Source organism: Theobroma cacao, chromosome 6, assembly GCF_000208745.1.
Source record: "Theobroma cacao cultivar B97-61/B2 chromosome 6, Criollo_cocoa_genome_V2, whole genome shotgun sequence".
NCBI lineage: Eukaryota > Viridiplantae > Streptophyta > Magnoliopsida > Malvales > Malvaceae > Theobroma > Theobroma cacao.
The window spans coordinates 18471713-18497170 of NC_030855.1; the positions used below are offsets into that span (position 1 = coordinate 18471713).

General features: G+C 33.3%; 3 protein-coding genes across 3 annotated transcripts in view; 1 reads left to right on the forward strand and 2 right to left on the reverse strand.

The window, feature by feature from the left end:
• The window catches only part of LOC18596041 (probable mitochondrial-processing peptidase subunit alpha-1, mitochondrial), a 5921-nt gene extending 3251 nt beyond the window's left edge, over positions 1 to 2670 (reverse strand). Inside the window, 5 exon segments of the mRNA XM_018122506.1 lie at positions 37 to 236; positions 394 to 561; positions 1355 to 1651; positions 1780 to 1956; positions 2484 to 2670. Coding sequence (XP_017977995.1) covers positions 37 to 236; positions 394 to 561; positions 1355 to 1651; positions 1780 to 1956; positions 2484 to 2522 — 881 coding nt within the window. The 5' untranslated portion in view covers positions 2523 to 2670.
• LOC18596042 (ATP-dependent 6-phosphofructokinase 6) lies at positions 11299 to 15363 on the forward strand. Its single transcript, XM_018123902.1, has 13 exons — positions 11299 to 11569; positions 11848 to 11894; positions 12017 to 12056; positions 12338 to 12400; positions 12497 to 12634; positions 12713 to 12871; positions 12999 to 13052; positions 13206 to 13274; positions 13400 to 13529; positions 14055 to 14320; positions 14665 to 14713; positions 14832 to 14986; positions 15111 to 15363. The coding sequence occupies exons 1-13, from the start codon at positions 11312 to 11314 to the stop codon at positions 15261 to 15263; spliced, it is 1581 nt and encodes a 526-aa protein (XP_017979391.1). The 5' UTR covers positions 11299 to 11311; the 3' UTR covers positions 15264 to 15363.
• Positions 15530 to 24174, reverse strand: LOC18596043 (DNA repair protein RadA). Its single transcript, XM_018123901.1, has 15 exons — positions 23231 to 24174; positions 23080 to 23135; positions 22841 to 22899; positions 22623 to 22694; positions 22357 to 22440; positions 21473 to 21580; positions 21074 to 21136; positions 19877 to 19957; positions 18879 to 18944; positions 18515 to 18670; positions 17879 to 17956; positions 16925 to 16963; positions 16543 to 16625; positions 16177 to 16249; positions 15530 to 15843 (listed from the first exon to the last, which is right to left on the reverse strand). Exons 1-15 carry the CDS (start codon positions 23947 to 23949, stop codon positions 15673 to 15675), a joined length of 1908 nt encoding a protein of 635 aa, XP_017979390.1. The 5' UTR covers positions 23950 to 24174; the 3' UTR covers positions 15530 to 15672.

A 25458-nucleotide genomic window follows, 5' to 3' on the forward strand; every position in this document is an offset into this window, starting at 1 on the left:
GGGGTTGTGGGGGGAAAGGGGGAGTGATGTTTTTAGACACTTTATTTCTGATGAATAGTAAAACACACCGGTGCATCAGCTTGTCGACGGAAATCGCCACCAACATAAACAGATTTTGGTTCTTCCAGGTAGGGTCCTGCTGGGAGGTCAGAAAGAAGTGGCTCAGCAATTTGTAAAAGCTCTTCATGCTCAATGCCAGATGCTGCCAGGACCATTCTAGTCCCTGTATAGTTCTCCTAAAACCCTCAAATCAACCACAATTCAGCAAAAAGACAGAAAGAGAATAAAACATATATCAATCAAAACAAAAGTCACATATTCAAAATACTGAAAAAATTGTGCTACTCATGTAAAACACATGCAGGGATACAAGCAGCACAGACAGATTCTTACAGTAACAAATTCTTCCAAAATACTGCTGTCCAATCTGTCTAGCGCTGATTCAGGTGCCAAAAGAGGATTAGCCAATGCACCAGAATAACCAGTAGAGTGAACTGCCTCCAAAATTAAACGCTCAGGATTTTTTGATACTTCCTCCAACTCAGCTTTCAACTTTTGCAACTGTACAAGAATGTGGTATAATCTAAATACTCAACAATTGGCAAAGAACTGAAAAAAGCAAAAACGAGCAAAATCCTTGTTCTAAGCTCATAATCAATGGAAACAGATACTGAGTCCCCAATCTCACAAAACTGTCCCATATATAGCTACACACACTAAAAAATAAATCTACGTATATTAGCTATTAACTTGCTAATACAGAGAATGATAGAAATAACTATACTGAAGTGCATAATAATACAGAAAATTAATCAATGGTACTTATTCCAGTACCAATTCCTTAAATTACAAGACCAAAACACAAGACTTGTTTCCTCTCCATTGTTCTGGTGGGTTTTAGCTTTATCAATTTACACAATTATGAAGGTGCCATGAAGACTCGTCAGATAAGCTTAGATGTAACAGAATTTTTTTAAAAAAAATTCATAATTGAGCTGGGGTTGGGAATTAGGAAATGAGAAGCCTTCTTTGGAGGTAAGCAATACTAGTTGCAACAAGCTATTTCCTTGAACACACAATATAACTGATACTATTTAGCATGTGCATGATTTGCTGTCATTGTTGCTTTGCTAACATCCAACAGCCATATCGAAACATAATACTCCAACTATAATATAAAGGGTGAAAATTGATTTAAGTACATTTGCAGATGTGGTTATCACTTGAAAGGACAGAAAGTGTCAAACATATCTCATTCTACCTTCTCAGAACTCATGGATCCCTTGTACTAAGAATTCTGGAAAAGACAACTGTCAATTTAATCAGAAAATTGGCATGATTAAATAAAAAATACCTCTTCATTAACCTCCCAATCCAAAAAGGCAGGGTTTCTCACGCAATCAATAAGCAATTCTACCATTTCAGGAACATAGGTCTTAAGGGCATCAAAGGTGTATGCCATACACTCCCTAGAGGCCGAGGCTGATGTATTACCTCCAATTGCCTCAACTTCCCTAACAATGCGCAAGTGGGTGCGGTTTGTAGTGCTCTTGAATGCCATCCGCTCCAGCAAGTGGGAGGCACCAGATGATATTGGTGTCTCATAAATGGAACCAGAATTAATGAATAAGCCAATGGAGGCAGCAGGAGTCTGATAAAACAATCAAAGAACTTCACTAAACTATAACCAATGAAACAAATAACAGAAATCAGTAGCAGTAAATCACTTAAAAATGAAAATAGCAGTTCAGTATATGAAGTGTAGAAAAGTTCCAATACCAGTAATTTCTCTGAGGCTATTTTCACACCATTGGATAGAGTTTTAACCTTAGTTTCACTAGATGCAACATAATCAGGTAGTGCAGGTGGAAGGGAAACGCCTTCTAATGGTGTCTCCAAAGAAGCAACAGCACTTGAAGTTGCATAACGGGCAGCTGCCAAATTGCCAGTGCGGCCCTAATCATAAAAGTTCAGAAAGCATTTTCTGTAAGTGACTACATAGAAGACCTCCCACCAATGGTTTAATTTTGCCCAGTATCATCTCCCCAAGTAGAGAAAAAGAAAAAAGAGCAAAGCTTGTAAAACTATAGAGCAAACCATTCGATGAATCAACATATATACATAGTATCTTTTTCTAATGCCACGGCACATTTATATTTAGATGCATTAAAAATGCAGCATAAACAGGGGAAAAAAAACATACCCAATTTAACAAACCAATAAAAAACAAATGGATATATTAAACATCAAATAGCAATAATCAGATCACTACATAAGATGCAAAGAGATAAAACGCAGAGCTGGAAGAAGACAAGAGTTGGAAAACTTCATATCTTAAACAATGTAATTAAATGGCTCTTAAAACCCATGTGACAAAAACTAAAACCTTTTTTTTTTTGTCCTCTTTTATATTGCATTTCCTCGAGAAACAAACAGAAAACTGTTAGGGTTTTAGAGGAGGGGTTTTGAGTTTAAAAACTGACCTTCACAGCCCTGAAACAAGAAAGGGCAGTTCTGTACATGGTTTGATTTTCGTGGTTTTAAGGTTTTGGGGACTCTGTTTTTCTGAAAGCGTTTTATTATTTGTTGTAAGAGAGAAAAGTCCTGAGTCTAAGGTGGCTGTTTATACAAGAAGGAAGCGAAAAAGATGTTCATTTCTGTTCCGCTTTTCAGGGGTTTAGGAGTTTGGATTCTCTGCTTTCATAAACATTTTGATACGTTCTGGTCTCTCTACTGATCTTTGGCATTTCAGCATCTTATGGGTGGGATGGGACCCTTCATGTAGGGTATGACCAGCCGTTCCTCCCTCCATTTTTCTTTTGCTTTATGCAGTAAAGAAATGGAAAATATACCATTCTCAAAATAGAGATAATGAGTATCATGGTGCAAATATAATTCAAATTCTACGATTTTTGTTACATTTAAACCTTATTTAGTTAGTATTATTGTTACACAATTTGATACGTAATGAAATCTTATTATTTGTTACCTCAAAATTTATAACTGTAAAAATAATATTAAGGGAATAAACACATGAAAAAACTAAGTTTTTGATTAAATTTTTGTTTTTTTGTAAAAATGTATTTTGATGTAGAAGTAAATAATATTATAATAGATTGTAAATATATAATAATATTATGTTATTATTTGTGTTATAATTAATTTTGATTTTTTTTACTTTTGATTATAATAACTTTTTAAGAAATATAATGAGGATTTAAGTAGCAAAAGCATTGTTTTGATGAGATATTAACCAAGTATCTCACCAAACAATATTTATCAAAAAAAATTGTTTTATGTTGAAACCAAAACCTCCCTCTTAAAAGTATTCACATTTGAGCACTCCAATAAATTTCATTTTGTCTATTTTAACATAAAAAATTAAGGATTCAATACAAAAATAAGAGGATAAATAGTTTTGTTCAAATTCTAATCTATGGTGATTGAAATTCTAAGATAGCGTATGATATTATGGTGTAAGTTCCCAACCTTTTTTCTGATTTAGTTGCTCATAATGTCTTTGCAACGTTTAGTTTGCAATTTAGACAAATGAAATCTTCTCATTGCAAAATCGTTACAATGCGACGAGGGAATGCTCCCACGAATGCAAAGTAACTTTCCTTTTGTAAAGGGAAAGGTACAAATTTTATGTTTCCCCAATTGTCCTACCCATTGCCTGATCCCCTTTTTTTATTTTTTCCTTGTCTTCATCTTCTTCCAAGATTCCCCTCATTGTTTGCTTTATCTGATAAATTGCTTTTTTTCACTTTTTTTGTTTATTCTGATGATATGTCCCTTATGGTTGTGGGCTTGTGGATCTAGGGGTTTTTAGGTTGCAGTAAAGAATTCCTATGTTTGAAAGTATTTTGGGATTTTCTTTTTGGCTTTTGCTATAACAGTTGTCTTTGTGCAGGGATTTTTTTGGAGGGGTGAGCATCGATTGGTTTCAGTCAGTTTTAGTTTCAGGAGAAACCAAAACTGCCAAAACCGATTATCTTTATGACCGACCTGGACTGACAGGTCATAAGGAAAAACTGATCAATCAAATTTGACCTCGGTTTCGGTCAATTTCGATTGGTCGGAAGGTGGATTGGGCTTAACTTGAGTTTGGGCTTAAATAGTCTAAAAATATTAAAATCATTGAAAAATTTGTATTGGGTTTGATTTTAAATTTGTGTCAAGTTCATTTTTATAATTGAAATCAAACTCATATTATTTAAATAAGTAATTCAAACTGTATGATTTATTTTTAATTATATAATTAAAGACTATATAATTTTTTTTAGTAAAAATCAATAAACATTATATTCTTTATTTATAAAAATGCCAAATCAGTAACTTATTTTTTAAAAAGAAACAATAAATACCATATATTAAATTGGCTAACAAGAATATTAAATAAAATAGAAAAGATAAGGGAAAAAGATTTTATAAATTGTACATAATCTGTAATTCAATTTAGTAATTTATGTAATGCAATTAATTTAAATTCGAGAAATACAACATAAATTAATAAATTGTACATACTACAAATTCATAAAAGTTAGAAGTTACACAACCAAAAGTAAGATAACATAAATTACTAAAATTCAAAGCATAGATTTGATGGACCTCGAAGGCTCAGACCTCCAACTCCAATGCAATAATTTTCCAAAACATATTCATAAAAATATTAAAATATAAAATAATTAGTATAAATAATTGTGTTAAGATGATCTAAATAAATTATAAATGTAAATATGCATAACACTTATGGATAATATTACTTGAAAAGTGAAAATAGTCAATAGAAATAACACGTTACTCAGAGTTAGAGTCAAACCCAGTCTCAATTTCACATATGGGCTTTAACGTAATCTTTGTTAAATCTAAAAAATAATATAACAAATATGATAAAATCTTTAAGCAAAGAACCAAAAAAACAAAGAAATAAATTGAGAAAAAAAATGATACTATATTATGGTAAATTAAACAAAGAACTAAAAAAACAAAGAAATAATTATCGAAATCAAGTTTATCGAGCTCATCTAAATCATCCTCAAGTTGCTTCGAATCACCACGTGCTTTTCCATATAGCCAATCTTGAGTACAAATAAGTGCTTGCACGATTTTAGGAGTCAAAAAACAGCTATATGCATCAAGTACACGTCCACCAATACTAAAAGTGGATTTTGAAGCAACTGTTGATATGAGAACCGCTAATACATCATGAGCAATAGCAACAAGTATAAGAAACCTATACTGATTGAGTTTCCACTATATGAGAACATCAAAGTTAGTATTCCCGCTAGCATCATCATCCAATGGCTCAGATAAATATTTATCTAATTCCGATTTCTGCTCCTCCAAGCCACAGTTTAACCTATGCCTTTTAAAAGCACCCAATCTTTTCTTAGTAGTTATTGGATCCTTGCCACTCGAAACAATAGCACTATCATGCCCACCTTCACCATCAGTGACTTGTCTCATTGACATTTGAGACTCTTGACCACTTTCAACAACATAAGATTGAGGTTGGGGTTGCAACATTTCTTATACTATTGAAACACCTCATCCATTATTTTTTTCACTAAAGAAAACATTAACATAGCAAGCTTTTTTCTCGAATCAATAATCGAGGCAATGTACAACATCAAATTCATTTTTTCCACATTCCCCCAATACTCGTCAAATTTTGTTTTCATTCTCATTATCATAAACTTCAAATCAACATAATCATTTTCTTGCCATTCAATCAAAGGGTCATACACATCAAAAATAGAATCAAGAAAATAATTGACAGTGATATAAGATGTACCTGAAACATTTACAGACATATCATAAAACTCTTTTAAGAAAAGAGAAATCCTCCTAACAGTTGTCCAATCGTTATCATCAGGCACCTCATCTCCATTCTTCACTAGTTTACGTCTATAACTACTGTCACAATACTCAAATGATGCAAAAACCTTTTCAAATTTCACAACTGTATCTAACATCAAAAAAGTAGAATTCCATTTGGTGCACACATCCAAACTCAATAATCACTTACTATCTACTCCTGCACTAGTAGCACACTCCTTAAACTTGATTAATTTAGAAGGAGATTGTTTAATATATCTCACTACTGATCTAATATTAGCAATTGAGTCATTGATATCCTTTAACCCATCAATCACAATAAGATTAACAATATGTGCAGCGTATCTCATATGAAAAAATTACCTCTTAAAATACTAGTTTCAGCAATATTAAATTTTTTCTTTAAATGTCCTATTGCAACATCATTGAAACTAGTATTATCAACAGTAATATAAAAAATCTTTTGAATCCCCCAATCAACCAAACATCTATCAATTACCTTCTTAATAGCGTGACTTTTGTGACTAGTAATGGGACAAAAGTTCAAAATTCTTTTTTACAACTTTTAATCTTTATCAATAAAATGAGCAGTCAGACACAAATAATTAATTTTTTGTACTAAAATCCTTGTGTTTGTGGTGAGACATATTTAACCAATACATGATCTCAAAAATTTTCTCATATGAGTTTTTTCATCAGCATAAATCTTGTAACAATCCCTAGCAATGAACCATCATGATGGTATATGAAATCTAGGACATGTTTCCTATACCCTTTCGTTTTCACAGATTTAAAAGGCAACTCATCTAGAATGATCATCTCAGCTAAACTCCTCCTAATTACATCCTGATCAAACTTCCAACTACCCAAAGATCCATCTCCTCCTGATGAAAAACTAATTCCATTTTATTACTCTCCTCACCAACAGGAAGTATTTTCAACTTCGGACAAACCTTAACATGATTATTTAAAGAAAATGTTCCTTTTCTTTTTATATCAGCACATAAAACCTTATCACGCACCCGAACATTTATCTCATTGATTGGTGCATAATCCCCCCACCTAAAAGAGAAGGATTCGAATCCCACCTCCCCCAATTATGAAAAAAAAAAAAAACTTATCACAATGACTACATCTAACCTTATGATTACTTTTTTCATCAACAAATTTTGTGAAGTTGGACGGCTAAAGTCCAAACATGAGACAATAATCAAATAACCAAATAAGTTGGACTGCTAAAGGCTAGAGCATATCCGGGACAGGGAAGACCAGCTTTCATTGTTCACAATTCACATAGTAAAAAAAAAAAAATCACAACAAAAGTCTCACAAATCACAAAACCCATGAAAATACAAAAAAATTGATTTTCATTATTCACAAAGCAAGCATAATCTGTCAGCTACTCAAGTTCTTCAACATTGTATATACCTTGAGGCTTGAACAAAGGGAAGATGATAGCAATTGCAAGAGGGGATCGGCGACTAGTGAGGAGGACGACGACAGTAGCAAGGGGTCGACAACAACAATTGATGAGGACCAAGGAAGAAGCCAAAAAGCTTTTTAAGGTTTCAAAGGGAAAAAAAGGGTTGATTTGATGAGTGTATACAACAATCAAGGAAGGGAAAGAAGACAAAAGGGGATCAAAGAGGCTAAAAATTAAATTTCACCACTCTCCCTTAGTTTTTCGATCAACTCTGGTAGGGAGGAAGTGTGGTTGGCGACCAAATTGTGAAGCACTCAAAACCGACGATTATAGCCGACCTCCTAAACCAACATCGAATAACTGAGCCGATTGTGACTGTCGAAGTCAATTCTGGTCGATTGCACAGTTGCAATCGATCAGTGCTCTCTCCTAGTTTTTTGGTCAGTTTATGTACATGGGTACTCGTTTGTGCTACAAAATTTGTTCATGTATATAGCAAACCTTTGCCTTGACAAGCTTTACTTTGGTTCTTACCTTATACAGGGCCCGAACATGATATATGAGGTCACATATTTCTTACCTTTCTTTAAGGTAATGTTTGCTAGAAAAGATGGGTGTAATGAGGAAGGTGAGAAAAAAAGAAGAAAAGAAAAGAGAAGAAGAAAAAGAAACAAAAAGGGCATATGAATTAATTAGAAATGATAATTGGTTATATAAATGTGTGATTAATATTAATTGATTAATTATTTTAAATTAATTAATTAACTAATTACTTAGTTAATTTAATTTATAAAATATTTTAAATTAATTAATTTAATTCTTTAAAACTCAACTAATTTATTAAAAATAAATATTTAGTATTTTTACATATTTTAATATTATTTTTTCCATGCTATTATTTATTATTTTAAGGAATAAATTGAAAAGTTAAAAATTTAGGTTATAAAAAATGTAAATATCTTTAATTTTATATTTTCATATATAAGGGTAATTTTGTAAATTTATATTATATTTTCAGTAAAGTATTTTCAAATCAAACACTACAATATAATCTTCTCAGAAATCACATTGCTTACAATCATCACTTTTCTATGCTATATCAAACATTGCAAAATTACTTTCCTAGTAATCACATTTCCAACGACTACATTCCTCGCAAAATATCAAATACCACCTGAAGAGAAAGGTTTTGGAGATTTGATGTCCTTCATTCATTTAGAATTAATGATGAAGTCAATTCCATGTAAGAATTATGTCTAACTTGTCTATGATCTCGTGTTAATAATGCAAAAGACATCTAACCAGTTGCAAAGTCAGGATTTTTGTCCAAGGGACAAAAATAAGAAATTTAATGCTCGTGAAGGTAAAATTATAGAATTTTTAAAAAAGTAAAGACAAAATTATAAAATTAAAAAAAAACAAGGAAAAATTATAAAACTAAAACTATAGGAACGCAAAGGCCCCTACTAAGCTCCCTCCCTCCGCCTCTCCATCCAACCATATATTAATCGATGTTTATTCTCACAAACTAATCAAATTATGTAATAAATATTCTCATTTTATTTTATTTTATTCTTACATAATAAATATTTTGTTCTCTAGTATTACATTTTACGAACTAATCATACCCTAAATAGTTTTTTTTTTCTTTCTAAATTTAGTTCCTAAGTATATAAAGGTAAGTTTATGCTCTGTAGAAATGAACCTTACAATGTTATATTTAAATTATCTGTTTACTTAAAAATAAATAATGTGATAGGAGAAACTAAGAAAGAGGGTCCTCTCCTTCCTTGGACGTTGGCTCGTCAATTGGCATTCTTGTCTCTGCTGACGTGCAACTGAAATACAAGTAGATAATTTGAGAAACAAAGATGAGAAGCATGCTTTGCTTTCGGTATTTAATCAATCAGTTAATAAACTTGATTGGACATATGTATGCATTAGATATGTTTTCATAATTAATTAAGGATTATGTCATTAAAATTTCGAGCGTTGCAGTTATGGTAGTGAGTAATTATCAATCTTAACTAAATCATCATCTCACCATTCTATTCTATGCACAGTTTTTATGTGGAAGCAGTGACATGGCGATGGACAGGTTTCCCCCCCGCATGAATCATTACGCTCAAGTGAAGTCACGCTAAACAACTCAAATATATTAAGTGAATGCTTACATGCCTCTTATTATTAATTAAGACGAATGAGCTAATCATTGTCATTAATTTAGCAAAACATTTAATTGGAAAGTCAAGATTAATTATATTATTCCACCTGCCATTGATCTCTTGACGCCACGTGCCACTGGGCAATTCCACATAAATTTTATTCGAAAACGAATGCAGAATATATATATCATGGCGGTTTTTCATATCTTTTTCGACTTCTCTGAAATTTGAAGGCATGTTTTTCATTTCTATTGCATTTTGCTTCAAGTGGAAATAAAATTCCATTCTTATCACTTTTCTATACTTCCATTTCTCTGCTTGCTCTAAACATATAACTTGTCCTGATACTAATATGTTAATTTAACTTATGCTTAATTCTAATTCTTATAACACAAATCTGCCACTTTGTTTCTTAATATGATTATAATCAGTAAAACCATTTAACTCACATGACACGTCAACATTCATTTAATTTAAAATAAATTTCTCCTGCGGTATATTCCAGATGTTAAAAGAATCATGCCCCCTTTGAGATTCCACTATATCTGACTATTATTTATATAAAAAATATCTACTTATCTTTTTGAGTAAAATATCTTACCTCTTAAGCTTTAATTAAAATTCTAACTAAGTCTATTAATTTTTGAAATAAATATTTTACCTTCAAAAAAATTTTCTGCTGGACATATAGATTACCCGTTAATATTTTTGTTAGTTTGATGACATGATAATATTGAAATAATAAATTTATCTTTTATTAGTTTAAAAATTACTATTACATATATTTTATTAATTAAAAAATTACTATTATTATATATTTTAAAAAAATAAAAAAAATATTGAGCACCAATCGGTACTCCCTCCCTTGGGGAGCACCAGATTCAATGCTCTCCCATTTATTTTATTTTTTCCAAAAAATATAATAATAATTTTTTAAATTAATAAAAAAAATGATATTTGAGTATTTTCATAATCTTTGTTAATGATATTTACACTTTTGGGACAAAAAAGCGGAGTATTCATTTCAAAAATTAATAAATTTATTTGAAATTTTGATTGAAATTTAAAGATGTATGAGTATTTTATTTTATTTAAAAAAATAATAATTTACTTGATTAAACAATAATAAAATTTACTAATACAATAAAATTTTAGTATAAATGGAGTTTAGTTGGAATTTAAAGGAAACTAATAAAATTGACTTCAAGGTATATTACATTATTTTAAAATTTATTTTGCCCTCATCATGCTATATGCAATGAGGAATTATGTGATATAGTTTTAAGGATACAATGCAATTAACGTTTAAAATCGTCTTAAACTTATGAAAGTAAATTGCTAAACACACTCAAGGGTTGTATAGTTGTTTTGACCTTATACGTTATTTTTTACTATAAATAAATTATAAAGAATTTGAATATTTTTGAAATATGATAAAATGTATCTTTATTTTTTAATTTTTTATTCAAAAGATAATACTTTTATGCTATTATCTTGTTTGTTTTTGTCTATCAAATTAACAAAAAGTTTTTTATATAGACTTTCGAGTGTCACCAACTTTTTCATTAATCATCTTTATATTTTAAAGACACCTCAAAATACAAAATTATTGTTTCAACGAATAGGTTACAAAAATACAACTATTCATATTATATTTTATAATATCTTTGAATTATAATATAAAAAAACAAACATAACTTTTCATTTACAATTTTTATTAAAAAATTCTATTGCTAATATTATTTGATAGAATTAATATTTTTTTTTACCGACCAATGGAACCAATGGGACCCCTGTCAACGGCCATATATAGCTCCACGCTCTTCGCGCCTGTTCTCGCATCTTGGAATCCTTGGTTTCTTTCTTTCTCTCTCAACTCTCGATGGACTCCATTTCCTGCTCTGCTTCACGTATCACTCCCAGGTTCCGGTGCTTCGACCCTACGAACACTTATCCTGCAACCGCCAATCACCGGCGTTACTACTCCACCTTGCCTCTTTCTGGTTCCAGAAGTCCCAGAGCGGCCAACACCAACATGGGCGATTCAACGACTATCACCGAGCCCAAAATCGTCACCGGCGACTGTGGTTACGTTCTCGAAGACGTCCCTCACTTGTCTGATTATATCCATGACCTCCCTGTAAAAATAAATTAACTCTCCTCTCTCTTAAGCTTTTGTTTGGTTTCTGTACGAAAGTCAAAGAAAAAGAAAAGCAATGAAATCAAATGAGAAAATTCAAGTTAAACAGAGTCAAGCACAAATTACCCAGCATATAGTTATACTATTTGTTACTAAGTAGAAGTAATAAATAATCTTTAAGGCTCTGTTTGCATGCAGCTTATAAAAAAATGAACTTTTTCTTTTAACCCAAAATTTGTGCTCTGTTCTCACATTTTTCTCTTTTTTTAATTGGGCAGACACATACGAATCCATTGCAAGACAATCCTGCGTATTCAGTTGTGAAGTAAGTTTGTCTTTTGTCATAAAATCAGCTTTTTTTCTTTTTTTTTTTTAAGTGTCTGATTATTGATGCATTTGCTTTTAAATGATTTTCTACATGAAATTATTTTGTTCTGTTTCTACCAGGCAGTACTTCGTTAACGTTGATGATACGGTTGCCCAAAAGGTAAAAATGAAATCTGTCACATAATTTGCTCTTTGTTCTATTGATTCTTCTTCGTCAACAGATATCGCTTTCATTCAAATTCTGACACAGGTTCTTTTGATACATTAGTTTATTGTAGTAATGGTGTGTAAAACATAAGCTCTTGTTTATAAACATGGGAATGACTTATTTTGCTCTGGGTTGCACACTTGTTTCAGTGTAATAGTTGAACTCATTGCGTCACAGCAATTGCTGTAATTCTTTCTGAACATGGTGTTCTGCTTTCTATGCACACTTCACAGATTGTTGTTCAAAAAGATAGTCCGAGAGGAACCCATTTTAGGCGAGCAGGGCCTCGTCAGAAGGTTTGGAAATTCTTGCGTCTTTGCATTTAAAATTTTGGGTTTTCCTATTCTTATTCAAATTCGGATAGAATGATATTTATTGTTATATCTTTTCAGGTGTACTTTGAATCTGATGAAGTTCATGCATGCATTGTAACATGTGGTGGCCTCTGCCCTGGTCTAAACACAGTGATTAGGGAAATTGTTTGTGGATTATACCACATGTATGGTGTCACTAGAGTTCTTGGGATTGAAGTAAGTGTATTCAGAACATCATTTATTTCAGTACATTGAGTGGTTAGTTAATTGTTTGAGGCTAATTTGTTCTTCTAGGGAGGATACAAAGGTTTTTATGCTCGAAACACAGTTCCTTTGACACCGAGAGTTGTAAATGACATCCATAAACGTGGTGGTACCATCCTTGGAACGTCAAGAGGAGGAAATGATACCTCAAAGATTGTTGATAGCATTCAAGATCGAGGAATTAATCAGGTATGTCTTTCCTGGTCTGGCGTTCGTAGTTTGTACAAATAAGATTTGATATTCAACATATACTGCCTTTACATTTGGCAAGTGATTCCACGTGTGAATTTGAGCATTAAAACTAGATATATCTCAGGTATACATCATCGGTGGAGATGGAACTCAGAAAGGAGCTTCTGTGATATTTGAGGTAATTGATATGGATTTTGTTATTGAAGATTGAACTTAGGACCAAATGGCTGTCCTATGTGTAAATTTTGCACAACTATAACTTAGGGAGATGTTTATTTGAAAATGGTTGTCAGCATCTGATTAGTTTTTTATAAACCTATCTTATATGCAGGAGATCAAAAGCCGTGGCCTCAAAGTTGCAGTAGCTGGAATTCCAAAGACAATTGATAATGATATTCCGGTACTTATGGCATGCACAATTGGCAGACACCATGTCATCTACTCCATATTTTGTTGCAGACTTAGTATGATTTCTTATTTTAAAAGTACTCATATTGATAAATATTTGTGATCCTTTTGTAACAGGCTATAGACAAATCTTTTGGTTTTGATACTGCTGTTGAAGAGGCTCAACGAGCGATTGCTGCAGCTCATGTGGAATCAGAAAGTGTTGAAAATGGTATTGGTCTTGTCAAGTTGATGGGTCGGCACAGCGGTAAATTTTACACCTCTATGCAGCTAATTCAAGTAGATGATTGTAAAGATTAATTTCGGATGTTGCATTGCTATACTGAAATGTTCCTGTGGTTTGATACTCAAGAATTGTGTTTCCTCGAGTGTCTTTGGAAAGACAGATGAAGATTGAATTTCATCTTGCTGCAAAGTTCCAGCAGCCATGTTTATTTGATTTCATTTCTGTACACCACATGTGTATTTTCTTTTGAAGAGGTGTCATTGTTTCGTTACCTTCTTCATTTTGTTCCTATCTTCTGTGGTTTGTTAAATTGAAGAATCATCGATTTGCATGGCGACACTTTTTTTTGAGATCTTCTTCGACCTGTTTATCAATTGTTTCAGAACTTAGGATGTCTTTCATAGGATGGTTTAAGCACCAGATAACTTCTTTCTTCCTCGTCTATCACTACGGACATTGCAGATGGTTTCTTGTTACAATCATCCTATGGCTATTCCTGCTTGCATCCTGCATTAAGTAAATCCAGTTGTTTTATGTAAAACACAGGGTTTATAGCAATGTACGCTACTCTCGCAAGCAGAGACGTGGACTGCTGTTTGATCCCTGAGTCACCATTTTATCTTGAAGGAGCAGGTGGACTATTGGAATATATTGAAAAAAGACTAAAAGAAAATGGGCACATGGTTATTGTAGTAGCTGAAGGTGCAGGACAGGAGTTTCTTTCTGAAAACATCCGTACCATCGACAAGCAAGATGCTTCAGGGAACAAGCAGCTCCAAGATATTGGTTTTTGGATATCTCAGAAAATAAAGGTAGAGATGCTTTTAGAACAATTTACTGGTTTTGCGTCATACAAATATTTGAATCATCTGTCTGTCTGGTGAGCGTTCTAGTATTAATCTCAAGATTTTCCGTCGATGGCGTTGATAAAAATTTGTTTAACTGCCTAAGTTAAGTTAGGTGTAGGGTGATTGGGTCTTCACCTCCATTCCACAACACTCAGATATGATCTATATTTGGCATTCATCAGAAATCCATCCATTTTTTGTAAATGAGGGGAGCAGTGTAAATGGGATATTTTCAATTTTCATTCCACGAATACTTTTACTTCCTAAAACTGCTGCTTCACTGCACCTGTTTGTCAACTTTGATGCAGGACCACTTCAGCAAGCAGCAAAAAATGGCTATGAATCTCAAATATATAGGTTAGTTGCTGAAAACCCCGCATGGTCTTAGTCATCACTCTCTGTTTAGATTCTCTATGGTCCATATCGTACAAAACCATATAACCAAGCAAATAGCATTGCTTTTATTTGCTGGCAGATCCCACCTACATGATCCGTGCGATACCAAGTAATGCTTCTGACAACGTCTACTGCACACTCCTCGCTCACAGTGCCATTCATGGTGCAATGGCTGGGTATACAGGCTTCACTGTTGGTCCTGTTAATGGAAGACATGCTTACATACCATTCCATGTAAGTTCCTGAAGGAAACGACTTACATCGTCTTTGTAGTCTGTATGGACAAAAGTACGTACGGTCGCCTGCTAATACATTCTCTAGATCCCTAGTGAATAAATGTTTACTTTGTAATGCGCAGCGTATTACCCAAAAACAGAATAAGGTAGTGATCACGGACAGGATGTGGGCAAGGTGCCTCTCATCAACCAATCAACCAAGCTTCTTTAGCCCACAACAGCTCTTGGAAAAGAAGACACAGGAAGAAGTAGAGGAGAATCATATTGACCATTGAGGACTTGGAAATCAAGTGAAGAAATTTAATTGAGTAATTGCGTGCGGCACCAGAGAATTTTGGTTTGTGATATCTCCTTTCTTTTCTGGCTGCCTGTTGCTTTCTTCTCAATCTCCGGCATTCATATCGTTTTATGCAAATTACATCCCATTGCTTTGGACGGTTTTGATGTACCGAGTGGTTATGGTTTTGTTGTGTACAAATGTTTTCTAAAGCATTTCAATGGCTTCTGAGATTGTTTGGAAGCCAATTGGCAGAGCAGGAACTAAAGTTGAAATCCTTTGGGTCAAATTTTTAATTCTTTAGATGTCCACTGACATGATGGGAATTACATACAAATACAACTAAGTAAATCAAAGCATACAGAGGATGTGATACATATTTTCTGGACCAATGATGTCCAACTCTTTCAGTGTTTAGTGAAGACATTATTGATGACCTCCTTCAAATCCTTGCAGCCAATAATCTCCATTTCCCCACAATCAAGAGTTGCTAATGATTTCTCAGCTGACATGGGCACAATACACTTCTTATATCCCAGTTTTGCAACCGTGCTTACTCTTTTGTCCATCCTCGGTACCTAAAATGTTGCAATAGAACAAAAGTTACCAAATGATAAAAGAAAAAAAGAAGAAAAAGCCAGGCTCAACAAGGCTGTCGCCAAAAAGTTTCAGCAGTTCAGCTTAAGAGCATCACCACCAAAACAGTATCAAAGTCTATCAAGTTCTGTATAAATTGGATTTTCTAAGACATGATTTCTATTTTTGTATCAGAAGCTTAACAGATGAATTTTAAGGATGCCCCTTCCCCAACCTCTGCCCCCGGAAAAGAAAAGGAAACTGGAACTTGAAGCTATGAACACAACAAGGAGACTGTCAAGGTAATTGTAATAACAGGGAAAGCATATGCTTACCATGCGAAGCTCACCACCAAGGCCAATTTCACCAATGAACGCAACTCCATTGGGAATAGGAAACTCTAAGAAGCTGAGCAAGACAAGAAGCATATGTTTATCAATTTAGAACAACATATATCAAATAATTTACCAAAACAAGAAAAAAGGTACGAAATATGTTGTTCAGGTGCTGCGTGCAGGAACTTGTAAGCCTTTACCAAGTATAGAGTCATTACTAATGAAATGGAACATAGCAACCTTATTGTAGAAATCAGGTGTGATAAAATGAAAGTGAAGGAATTAAGAAAAACAAGTAAAAAGTTATATTCTAGAATCAAAATCTACTGAAAAAACTTCATAGCTTAAACAAAACAAATCCCATGCCTGCTACAAATTGATGCTGCTATTGCAAGATCCCCAGCAGTCTCTGTCAATGACACTCCACTGACAACATTTAGAAAAACAGCCTGGTATGATAAAGTGAGAAAAATTACATAATTATATTAAAAAGAACATATAATATACATTCATTTTTTTGTACTACTGTAACTAAAAGATCCAAATGCTGAAACATTCACGACCAAATATAAGTTAAATTTCAATATATTGACAATGCTTAACAGAATATGCTAAAAACACAAGGAATCACAATCAAAGAAGAAGTAAAAATCTCATTTCATAAGGGTGAACAGGGAAAAGTACTGAACTTCAAACCATAAGTAGTGGACAATGACTCAGAGAGGACAAACAGTAAACAGTAACTTACATTTTCTTGGATCTTTAGACCAGCTTGCTTGGCAAGGACCTACAATTAATACATTAAAACAGTCAATTCAGAATTGCAGCCTTGTAAATGCAGAATAATAAAGTCTAATGTTACCAAAATGTGTAAAAGCACGCAAATGATTGATTCCTAACTCAAAAGTTCTAATTAGTTCAATATTGGAGAAGAAACCGTGTAAAGTAATAAGGCAAATATGTTTTAAACCACTACGATTTCTTGTTGAGTAATATTACAATGACATACAAAAATAAGACTCCCAGTCCTACACCGCAAGATGAGAGTAGAGATTGCTGATATGAGTTGACTTAAATACCAATGTTCAAATTGCCTTTTTCATCAAAATGATGAAAATTGAAAAGTCAAGTAACTCAAGTTGTTAAACTATATTAAATTAATTATAAGATAATTTGCTTCTGAGATTCATAATTAGAAAAGTCTAATATTCCAAAATGAGTACTTATTTCCTTACCTTTCATTCATAATTAACATTTCTTTTCAAGAAAAACCTAATTATTCAAGCTGATGAAAACCTTTACCAATGCTTGACACTGAAGATACAAGAGGGAACCTTTCTGAGGAACCCTCCTTTCACTTCACTATTGACAAATTTCTTATATGTTAATAAGTGGACAATCACCAAGCCTTGAGGTAATGGAAAATTTGAAGGTTGGTCTCATCATCTCACTGCAGGATCCATCAGCATTACAATTAACGTAATAAACTAAAACCTAACCATTGAGACTAGCAGTGAGAAAATGAGCATTTGACTACCTCAGTTGAGGTAAGAGACTGGAAATCACAGCATATGACATATAATATAACTACATACTGCTAAAAAAAACCTGTAAACCTACATAAGTAAAAGTAACAGTATCAGAAAAGATGGCCTTCATGGCACAGAGATAAATATTTACAGGAGAACTAAATGGCACTTACGGAGATAATCATGTCAGCTCTGCTTGCTTGGATTCCATTAACATGCCTAGAAACTGTTGAGCTAGATACACACAATGCCTACACAGGATTATAAAGTCAATTAAAATTATTTGTTGGACACTGATAGTAACAAGAAATGTTGCAAGACTGACACAGTAAAATTGCTGGAAATTATTGAGGGAAAGGGAGGGCTATAAGAGAATGGTATCCTTTCCCTTGTTTGGGTTTCGAAAACCACCCCTCCAGAACTTTCTACAGTCCTATTTTTGTGATTGGGAGGATGGGAGGGAGAGGATACCCATTACAAAGTTCTGACTGCATAGATGAAATCACCTTTATATTGATATTTCCTTTTAACCAATAAAGGATCCAATTGTAGAAATACATGATAAAGATAAATAATCCATCATAAACCATAAACCCCATGCAAGGGAGAAAATTCTAAAAGTATAATTATCGTAAAGCTCACTGCTTTGTCCTGAACTCATAATAATCCTTTTAAGTATGGTACTCAATAATAAAATAGAAGATTTTATATCCATTAATTCATTAAAAGTAGAAACCCTCAGATAATGAAATGTTGTTAGAAACATGAAGCAAATGAGATAAAAAGGACAACATATAAAAGGAAAGTACCTGAATTTCAATAAGGAAAGCCCGAGATCCATCCATAATCACTGCAACAGCAAGTCCAGCTAAAAACTCTGAATCTGAGTTCTGATCACTTAAAAACATCTCACTGGGGTTTGAAACAGCTTGCAGTCCCAATTGTGACATTTCAAATACTCCAAGCTGACAGTAGAAACGCTCATCAATACAAAAGCCAGTGATGGATTCACATGAAATATTTGAGTTGAAAGAAATCAAAGCATTAACAAGATATTCAACACAGAAAAAATAAAAATATGATGATGATACAAAATACAATCAAGTTGAGGATCCCCCTGAGCCATTCTTATTTAAATAGAAGCAAAAAGCATAATATCTCTGTCATTGGTACCTCGTCAGTTGACCCAAAACGATTCTTCACAGATCGAAGCAAACGATGAGATGAGCACTTTTCCCCCTGCAAATGATAGTATTTATGTTATCAGAACCATAATATATGATCTCAAGAACTGACTCCTGGCACTAAGGAAACTATTTCTGAAATGGAAAATATGAAGAGTAAAAAACAGTACTAGGATAATAGGTTACAGTCAGAAGAAGAAAAATATCAACAACTCCAAAAATACAGTTTCAAACAAAAAAGGGTATTCCAATCAGTTATATTTCAATACAAATTTCATGGAAAGTAAAAGCATTTTAGTCATCAACAAAGAAGATTAAAAAGAATATGTGCAAATTTTTGCAAAGTTAAAGAACATGATGCTAATATAATTTGAGCTAACATCTGATAATCGACATTTTAAACAAGCTTTTTGTCTCTCTTTTGTAATGACAGGCCATTGAAAAGCAGTCCACAATTGCAATGACCTGTAGATCTGTGTTTCTAGTTTTCCCTGTGTTTCATTTAAAAAAAAAAACACTCCTTTTTCTTTTTTGTCCAACATTTGTGCAAAAATCTCAAAAGTGTTCTCTGCACATACTTTCCATATTCATCACTAGGCAGATACATATTCACATTGTAACTGATCATAGTTGCTAACGCAATTTCTGTGAGAAAATTCTAGTATGGACACCTGACAAAATATGCCACTTCAAAATACTTTTAAAAAAGTGGAAGGGGAAAAATAAAAGCTCTAGAGAGATGAGAATAAAATGAGACGGCAATTTCACCAAAGGATAAAGTAACTCAATTTTCCAAGGATAAAAATGCAGTATCTCCAACTTGTTGAACTTGTATTAATGTTAGGAGCTTCTATAAACTGAAGCATACAACATTGTACCCAATTAAAAAAAATAAAAAAAAGGAGATGTGTAATAAAGAAAGAAACCCACACAAAGACAACAAAAGTAGCAATAGTGAAAAATAAAAAGAGGCAACAAGGTACCAACTTCCAGATATAAGACAGCATCTACAATGTGCTCCAAGACACGAGGTCCTGCTATATCACCAGATTTTGTAACATGCCCAACCTGGCATTACAAAAAAGAAGAGGAAAAGTCTGAAAGCAGAACTCAGAACCAATAATGTGACTGGATGAAGTTAAAGCAAACAAAGGTCAGCAAAACATGTATATCAGCCTACTCATGCAACATTTTCATTAAAAAATTTATTAGCACAAGCACAAATGTATACCTCAATGTGAAGAAGTGAAGACTAAGACGTAAAAAGCCTACTCGAGCACCTTTTCATAAAAATAAAGTATGACAACTGAATTTGTATGACCAAATTCTGCCATATTATGCATGTGCTCAAGAATAATCCTCTCCATCCCCACATCGCTCTCATTCTCTTTTCCTTATAGATGATAAGATTTAAATCCATGACCTATTCTTGTCTCCTCTCACTTCTTTACCACCATGTCTATTGCCAAAAGCTTAGCAATAAAGATAAATCATTAGTATTTATCTACCTTTTGCAACTACTGTGCAGGTTCAACCCCAAACAGCCAAAATGCATCAAACACAGGATATATATTAGACATTAAAAGCAATCACCTGGTTAGCATCCATCTAACCCTATGACAATCAAGTTATCATTTTTAACATGCTTATCATCAATCATCTGTCAAGAGGCAACAGTAAATCATCTTGCCCGAATTACCAGATTACCATCTAATGCAGATTAACTTTGCTTGAGAACATCATGTAAGTGCTCTATCCTTCAACAGTCTCATGCTATGCTTCCTTTTAGTCAGTTAATTCATTTCCTTGCACCCTTTCAAGTGCTAAAAGCAGAAAGGCCCTTCCATTAGAAGCATACCTCCAGCTTAATTATCAGCAATAAATATACATTTGCATGACTTCGTTTTCTTAGCCACTAAGCACCAGCAATGTGCTTGAAGAATAAACATTAATAGTAAATCTCCCCTAAATAGCTGAGCACAATATAGAAATCTTCAAATCCAAACAGCTAAACTAAAGGAGCAGCCACACAAAAGAAATGCTTGGGAACCATCCAAACCATGTTCATAAAAACTATCTGTTTATTTAACATACTACCAAATTTGACATAACAAGTCAAAAAAATAATAAATAAAAACCCACATATTCAATTACCCTATTTAAGAGTAAGAATTTTATGCTTACCAAAAGAACTGGGATGTTGGTTTTTTTTGCAAACCGCAGCAAAGCTGATGTGCATTCCCTAACCTGTCATTGACTAAATAGTGTCACTCCTTAGCAAAAATACTGCCCTCACAGCAACTGAGAATTAAACACCCCCACTCCCTAAAAGACACACACAAGTATATTGTTCTATAAAACTTTTTATATAGCCATTGCTAACAACTTAACAGGGAAACTGGTTGAACTTTATGTGAAAAATAGGATTACTTAAGGAAGTACAAAACATTACAAAGAGAAAATGGTTTATGTAGTGCTAACGATTTTAACATATAAGGCTCAGAACTAAGTCAATCCGTACGTAATGCCAAAGGGTAAGGACAAAAGGAATCCATAAAGGTTATGGTGCAAAAATATTCCAACCTGTGAGAGACCTCCAGCACTTCCAGTAACTTCCTTTAAATACACCGTTTGAATTGAATCAACAATTAGAGCCCGAGGCGAGAGGGGCTGAATTTTCATCAATATGTCCTGAAAGGCAGCAATTCCACCAATTATTTTAAGATTCACCAACTGGTTAGCTGTACAAGGAAAATCATCCATTTCATTTCCAATATGGTAGATCACCAATACTCTTTCAATCTGGAAGATAAATGGACAAAACAGCTAAGAGGGGGAAAATTTTAAGAAAAAGATTTCGCAATTATACGCAGTCAATTGATTGAAGATGAAACTTGGTGCAACAGGAAGGCTGCTTGATATGAGAGGAGGTCATAGGTTCAGGTTGCAGATACAGCCTCACCAAAAAGCAGGCATATGGCTGCATGTATCCATCCCTCCCAATATCACACAATGTCAATCCTCATGCACTAGGCTCATTTTAGACCTAGCAAAGAGCCTTTTTCAGTTTGCTCATACCAGAAAACCTAATGTTTCAGACTCTCCCTGCTCCTCCAGATAGATCCTGCCACCCTTTTGCAGTGAAAAGATGTGGCTGCATCTTTCTAAGCATTTCAAGTAATTGAGTAAGTAATTTTAAGCTTTTCTAGGTGATTGAGTAAGTAATTTTAAGCTTTTGAAGTAATCGAATTAATAACTGAGTCATGGTAATTTAAAACAGAAAAAGCTTACTTTTCACGGTAGATCCAGTAGTAGCAGAAAAATATATTACTACTCCTTTAATAAAAGAGAAACCAAAAGGGCCAATAAGATCATATTGACAGAATTATGAGTCAACAAGTGGTGTAAAGAATAACAGATAGATGATGATAAGCAAAATTAGTGAAAATAAATTCAGAATCATATACCTCAATATCCGTTCCAGAGTATAGGAAAAGATCATTTGCTCCAATCTTCATGCGTTCAGCTCTGCTGCTAATTTGTTCAACACTCTGACACAAGGAAGCCACAAATGAATTTTAACACTCTAACTTACCAAGTTAATATCATCATGCTGGCATATTCACGGAAAAACAGGCGTTGTCTTAATAGTGCTAAGGTCAATGACTTATCTATATGTGCAATGTAGTAAAGCTTGGAGAGCTGACCAGTATGAGGCTTCACGAAAACAAACCTCTTCGCCAGAGACATATACTACAGAAGCAGGTTCATCTGAGTCTTGCCCCTCAGCAATTAAAGCAGCCATCTATAGAGTAAGAAGAGAATTTAACATCATAAGACAGCTATTGCCAAGAAAAGAATGTCAACATGAGTTGACAACAGAAGAGTATCCTTTCTTAAAAAAGATAAGAGAAAGAAGAACGGACACCCTCAAATGCTGCAAACTTGTACCTGCAACAGTAAGGTACTCTTTCCAACACCAGGATCACCACCAATCAAAACCAATGAACCTTTAAACCAGAAAATTATACACAAATGGAATAAGCTTTCATTAACTCAACATATCAAATTTAAGCAATTATTTAAGATGCATTCAGACCACATTATCATGTTTTTCTTTCTTTTCCAAACTTTTTAGAGGCAATAATTTCAAAATTAATCAACAGAAAGATTATGAACATGAACCAAACCTGGAACAAGGCCACCACCAAGCACCCTAGCAACTTCATTACCAAAGGGTCCAAGCCTACATATTACCAAACAAAAACATGTATTGATATATATACCTAAATAGAATGTTTTCAAATTCTTTAACTTTGGGGGAAAAAAAAAGGAACTTACAGTGGAATCCGGTAATCCATCTTCTTAATCCCACAGTTAACATCCATCAATCTAACCGGTTCCACATCCCCTGCATCCTTTGGGAGCCAAGACCGCAACACAGTTTCCGAAAATTCTAACCCTCTGTTCTTAGTCTCTCCTTCCGTAAACCTCTTCATCGTCCCAGAACGATCACAAGAACGGCAAACTCCCCACCACTGTCCATCTGAGTATCCACAATCCTCACAAACCCACCTAACTTTACCTTTCCCTTTCTTCTTATTCCCAACTATGTCCAGTCCCAACCCATTAACCGAAAACGTCTTCTTTCGGCTCATCCCATCAGTGTTCTCCTTGGGAGAATAACGAGCCCTATCGTTAGAACCTGAGAATCCCTTGTGGATTTTGGTTCCATTGCTCCAATTAGCATTTTTGGCCTTCCCATAAGTCCTCTCAGTCTCGAAATCCGCATTTTCTTCGTCTCCGGAACCCGACTCCACGTCCTGGTTAGTGCTTTTCTGTTTGCTGCTACGGATGGAGAGCTCACCGGTAAGTGGCTCGTAGACGGTCCACACACGAGGGGTTTTGTCGGTTCCATCGGTTTCAGGGAAATTTAGAGCGAACCGGGGGTTGGTTAAGTGGAAATGGCGGGAAAGGAAGGAGATGGAAATAGGGATTCTGGTGGGATTAAGGAGAAGGAAGTGTTTATGGGTGTAGTAAATTGATCTTATAGCTTTCATTTCTATGATTTTGCATAAGAGAAACTGTGAAGTAGCCTGGGAATGCGAGGGAGAGAGGGATTTTCTCTGTTTCTAGAGCAGGCTTTAGCTTAAGGTTTTGGCGGAAGATTGAAATGACAGAGAAGAGAACCCCGCCAAGTTTTAAACAAGGTGCTTAAGATCTTGCTTCCAACTTCTAACAGCCCAATGTCCTTAACGCTCAATTCCCATGTCTTTCTGAAGCAAAATGCAGTAAAACTTAAGTCCAGCACCAAATACTCACTCTGTCAACCCAAATTACTTGAAAATGTCACTAACAATTTAAATTCACTTCCATCAATATTTGAAGCATAGAGTATTGACTAAAAAATAATTTATGGATTAAGGTTACAAATGACCAACAAAATCTTATTTCTCTCACATTTTTGATCATTTATGGAACAATTTCTTCCCTTCTTCATTGGTCCAGATTTAAAAGTTTGGACCAGCTGCGAGGATCTCCTCAGTCAGCTTGTTGTCCTCGCCAATCTTGTAGTTGGTGAAGGTCTCATAGCTGCTCTTCGACAGGCCAGCCAATTTAAACAGTGTGTCCTTATATGCACTGGGGATCCAAAATTTTGTACGAGCATGAATAAAGAGTAATTATACAAAGCCGTGAATCCGATCAATGCTTTCATTCGGATTAAAAATTAATTATTTTTAAAATAAAATTAAATTATAACATAAAATTTTATTAACAATTTGAATATATATTTTTAAATTTATCAATATAAATAGACATAAAGCATAAATAAAAATAAATATTGAGTTTCTACATTAAGTATTGTAAGCTATGCTTAACATGTTTTTATATTTTCAAATTCATCAATAATTAAATTCGTATTAATATTTTTAACAATTACTTTATAGCTATTTAATTTGAAAAAGTAAAATAACATTATTGAAGTTTTTTAATTTTTTATGTTAGCATATGACATATTACATAATTGCTTAAATTAAAACAACAAATTATAAGAAAAATTAAAGTAAAAAATTATACTCTTAAAGTAATTAAGGATACGTTTGTTTTGAAGTAAAATATTTTTCAAAAAACATTTTTAAGACTTATAATTGTTTGAAAGACAAAATATTGATTTCAAATATAAAACATTTTACAAGTCAATAAGGGTGACCACGTAAAATGTCTTATGGTCTTGAAAGGCGTAAGACATTTTTCAGAGAACAACAAAAACACTTTTATACTAAACCTATAATATATTAATATTTAACTTAAAATATTAAAATAATAAAAAATATTAATATTTAACTTTAAAAAATAATTTAAAATATTAATGTTTAAATTATACAATACTATTAAAATTAAAAAAAAGTTTAATGAAATCATTCAATGCATAAATTTTTTATTTATAAATTGAACAAATCTTACTAATAATTATAATAACAATATTTCAATGATCGTCATTTGATGAATACACATTTAAAATAAGTTTAAATCTTAAAAATATATAATAAAAAATATTTTAATGAATC

Bases quoted from the DNA above. Each gene is read 5' to 3' on its own strand.
- LOC18596042 (XM_018123902.1), top strand. From the start codon at position 11,312: ATGGACTCCATTTCCTGCTCTGCTTCACGTATCACTCCCAGGTTCCGG. The intron at 13,053-13,205 runs GTAATTGATATG...TCTTATATGCAG, and splicing joins GAGCTTCTGTGATATTTGAG to GAGATCAAAAGCCGTGGCCT. The intron at 14,321-14,664 runs GTAGAGATGCTT...ACTTTGATGCAG, and splicing joins GGATATCTCAGAAAATAAAG to GACCACTTCAGCAAGCAGCA.
- LOC18596043 (XM_018123901.1), bottom strand. From the start codon at position 23,949: ATGAAAGCTATAAGATCAATTTACTACACCCATAAACACTTCCTTCTC. The intron at 22,900-23,079 runs GTTTGGTTCATG...TCTGGTTTAAAG, and splicing joins TGGTGGTGGCCTTGTTCCAG to GTTCATTGGTTTTGATTGGT. The intron at 16,964-17,878 runs GTAAGTGCCATT...TATTAATTGTAG, and splicing joins GAGCTGACATGATTATCTCC to GTCCTTGCCAAGCAAGCTGG.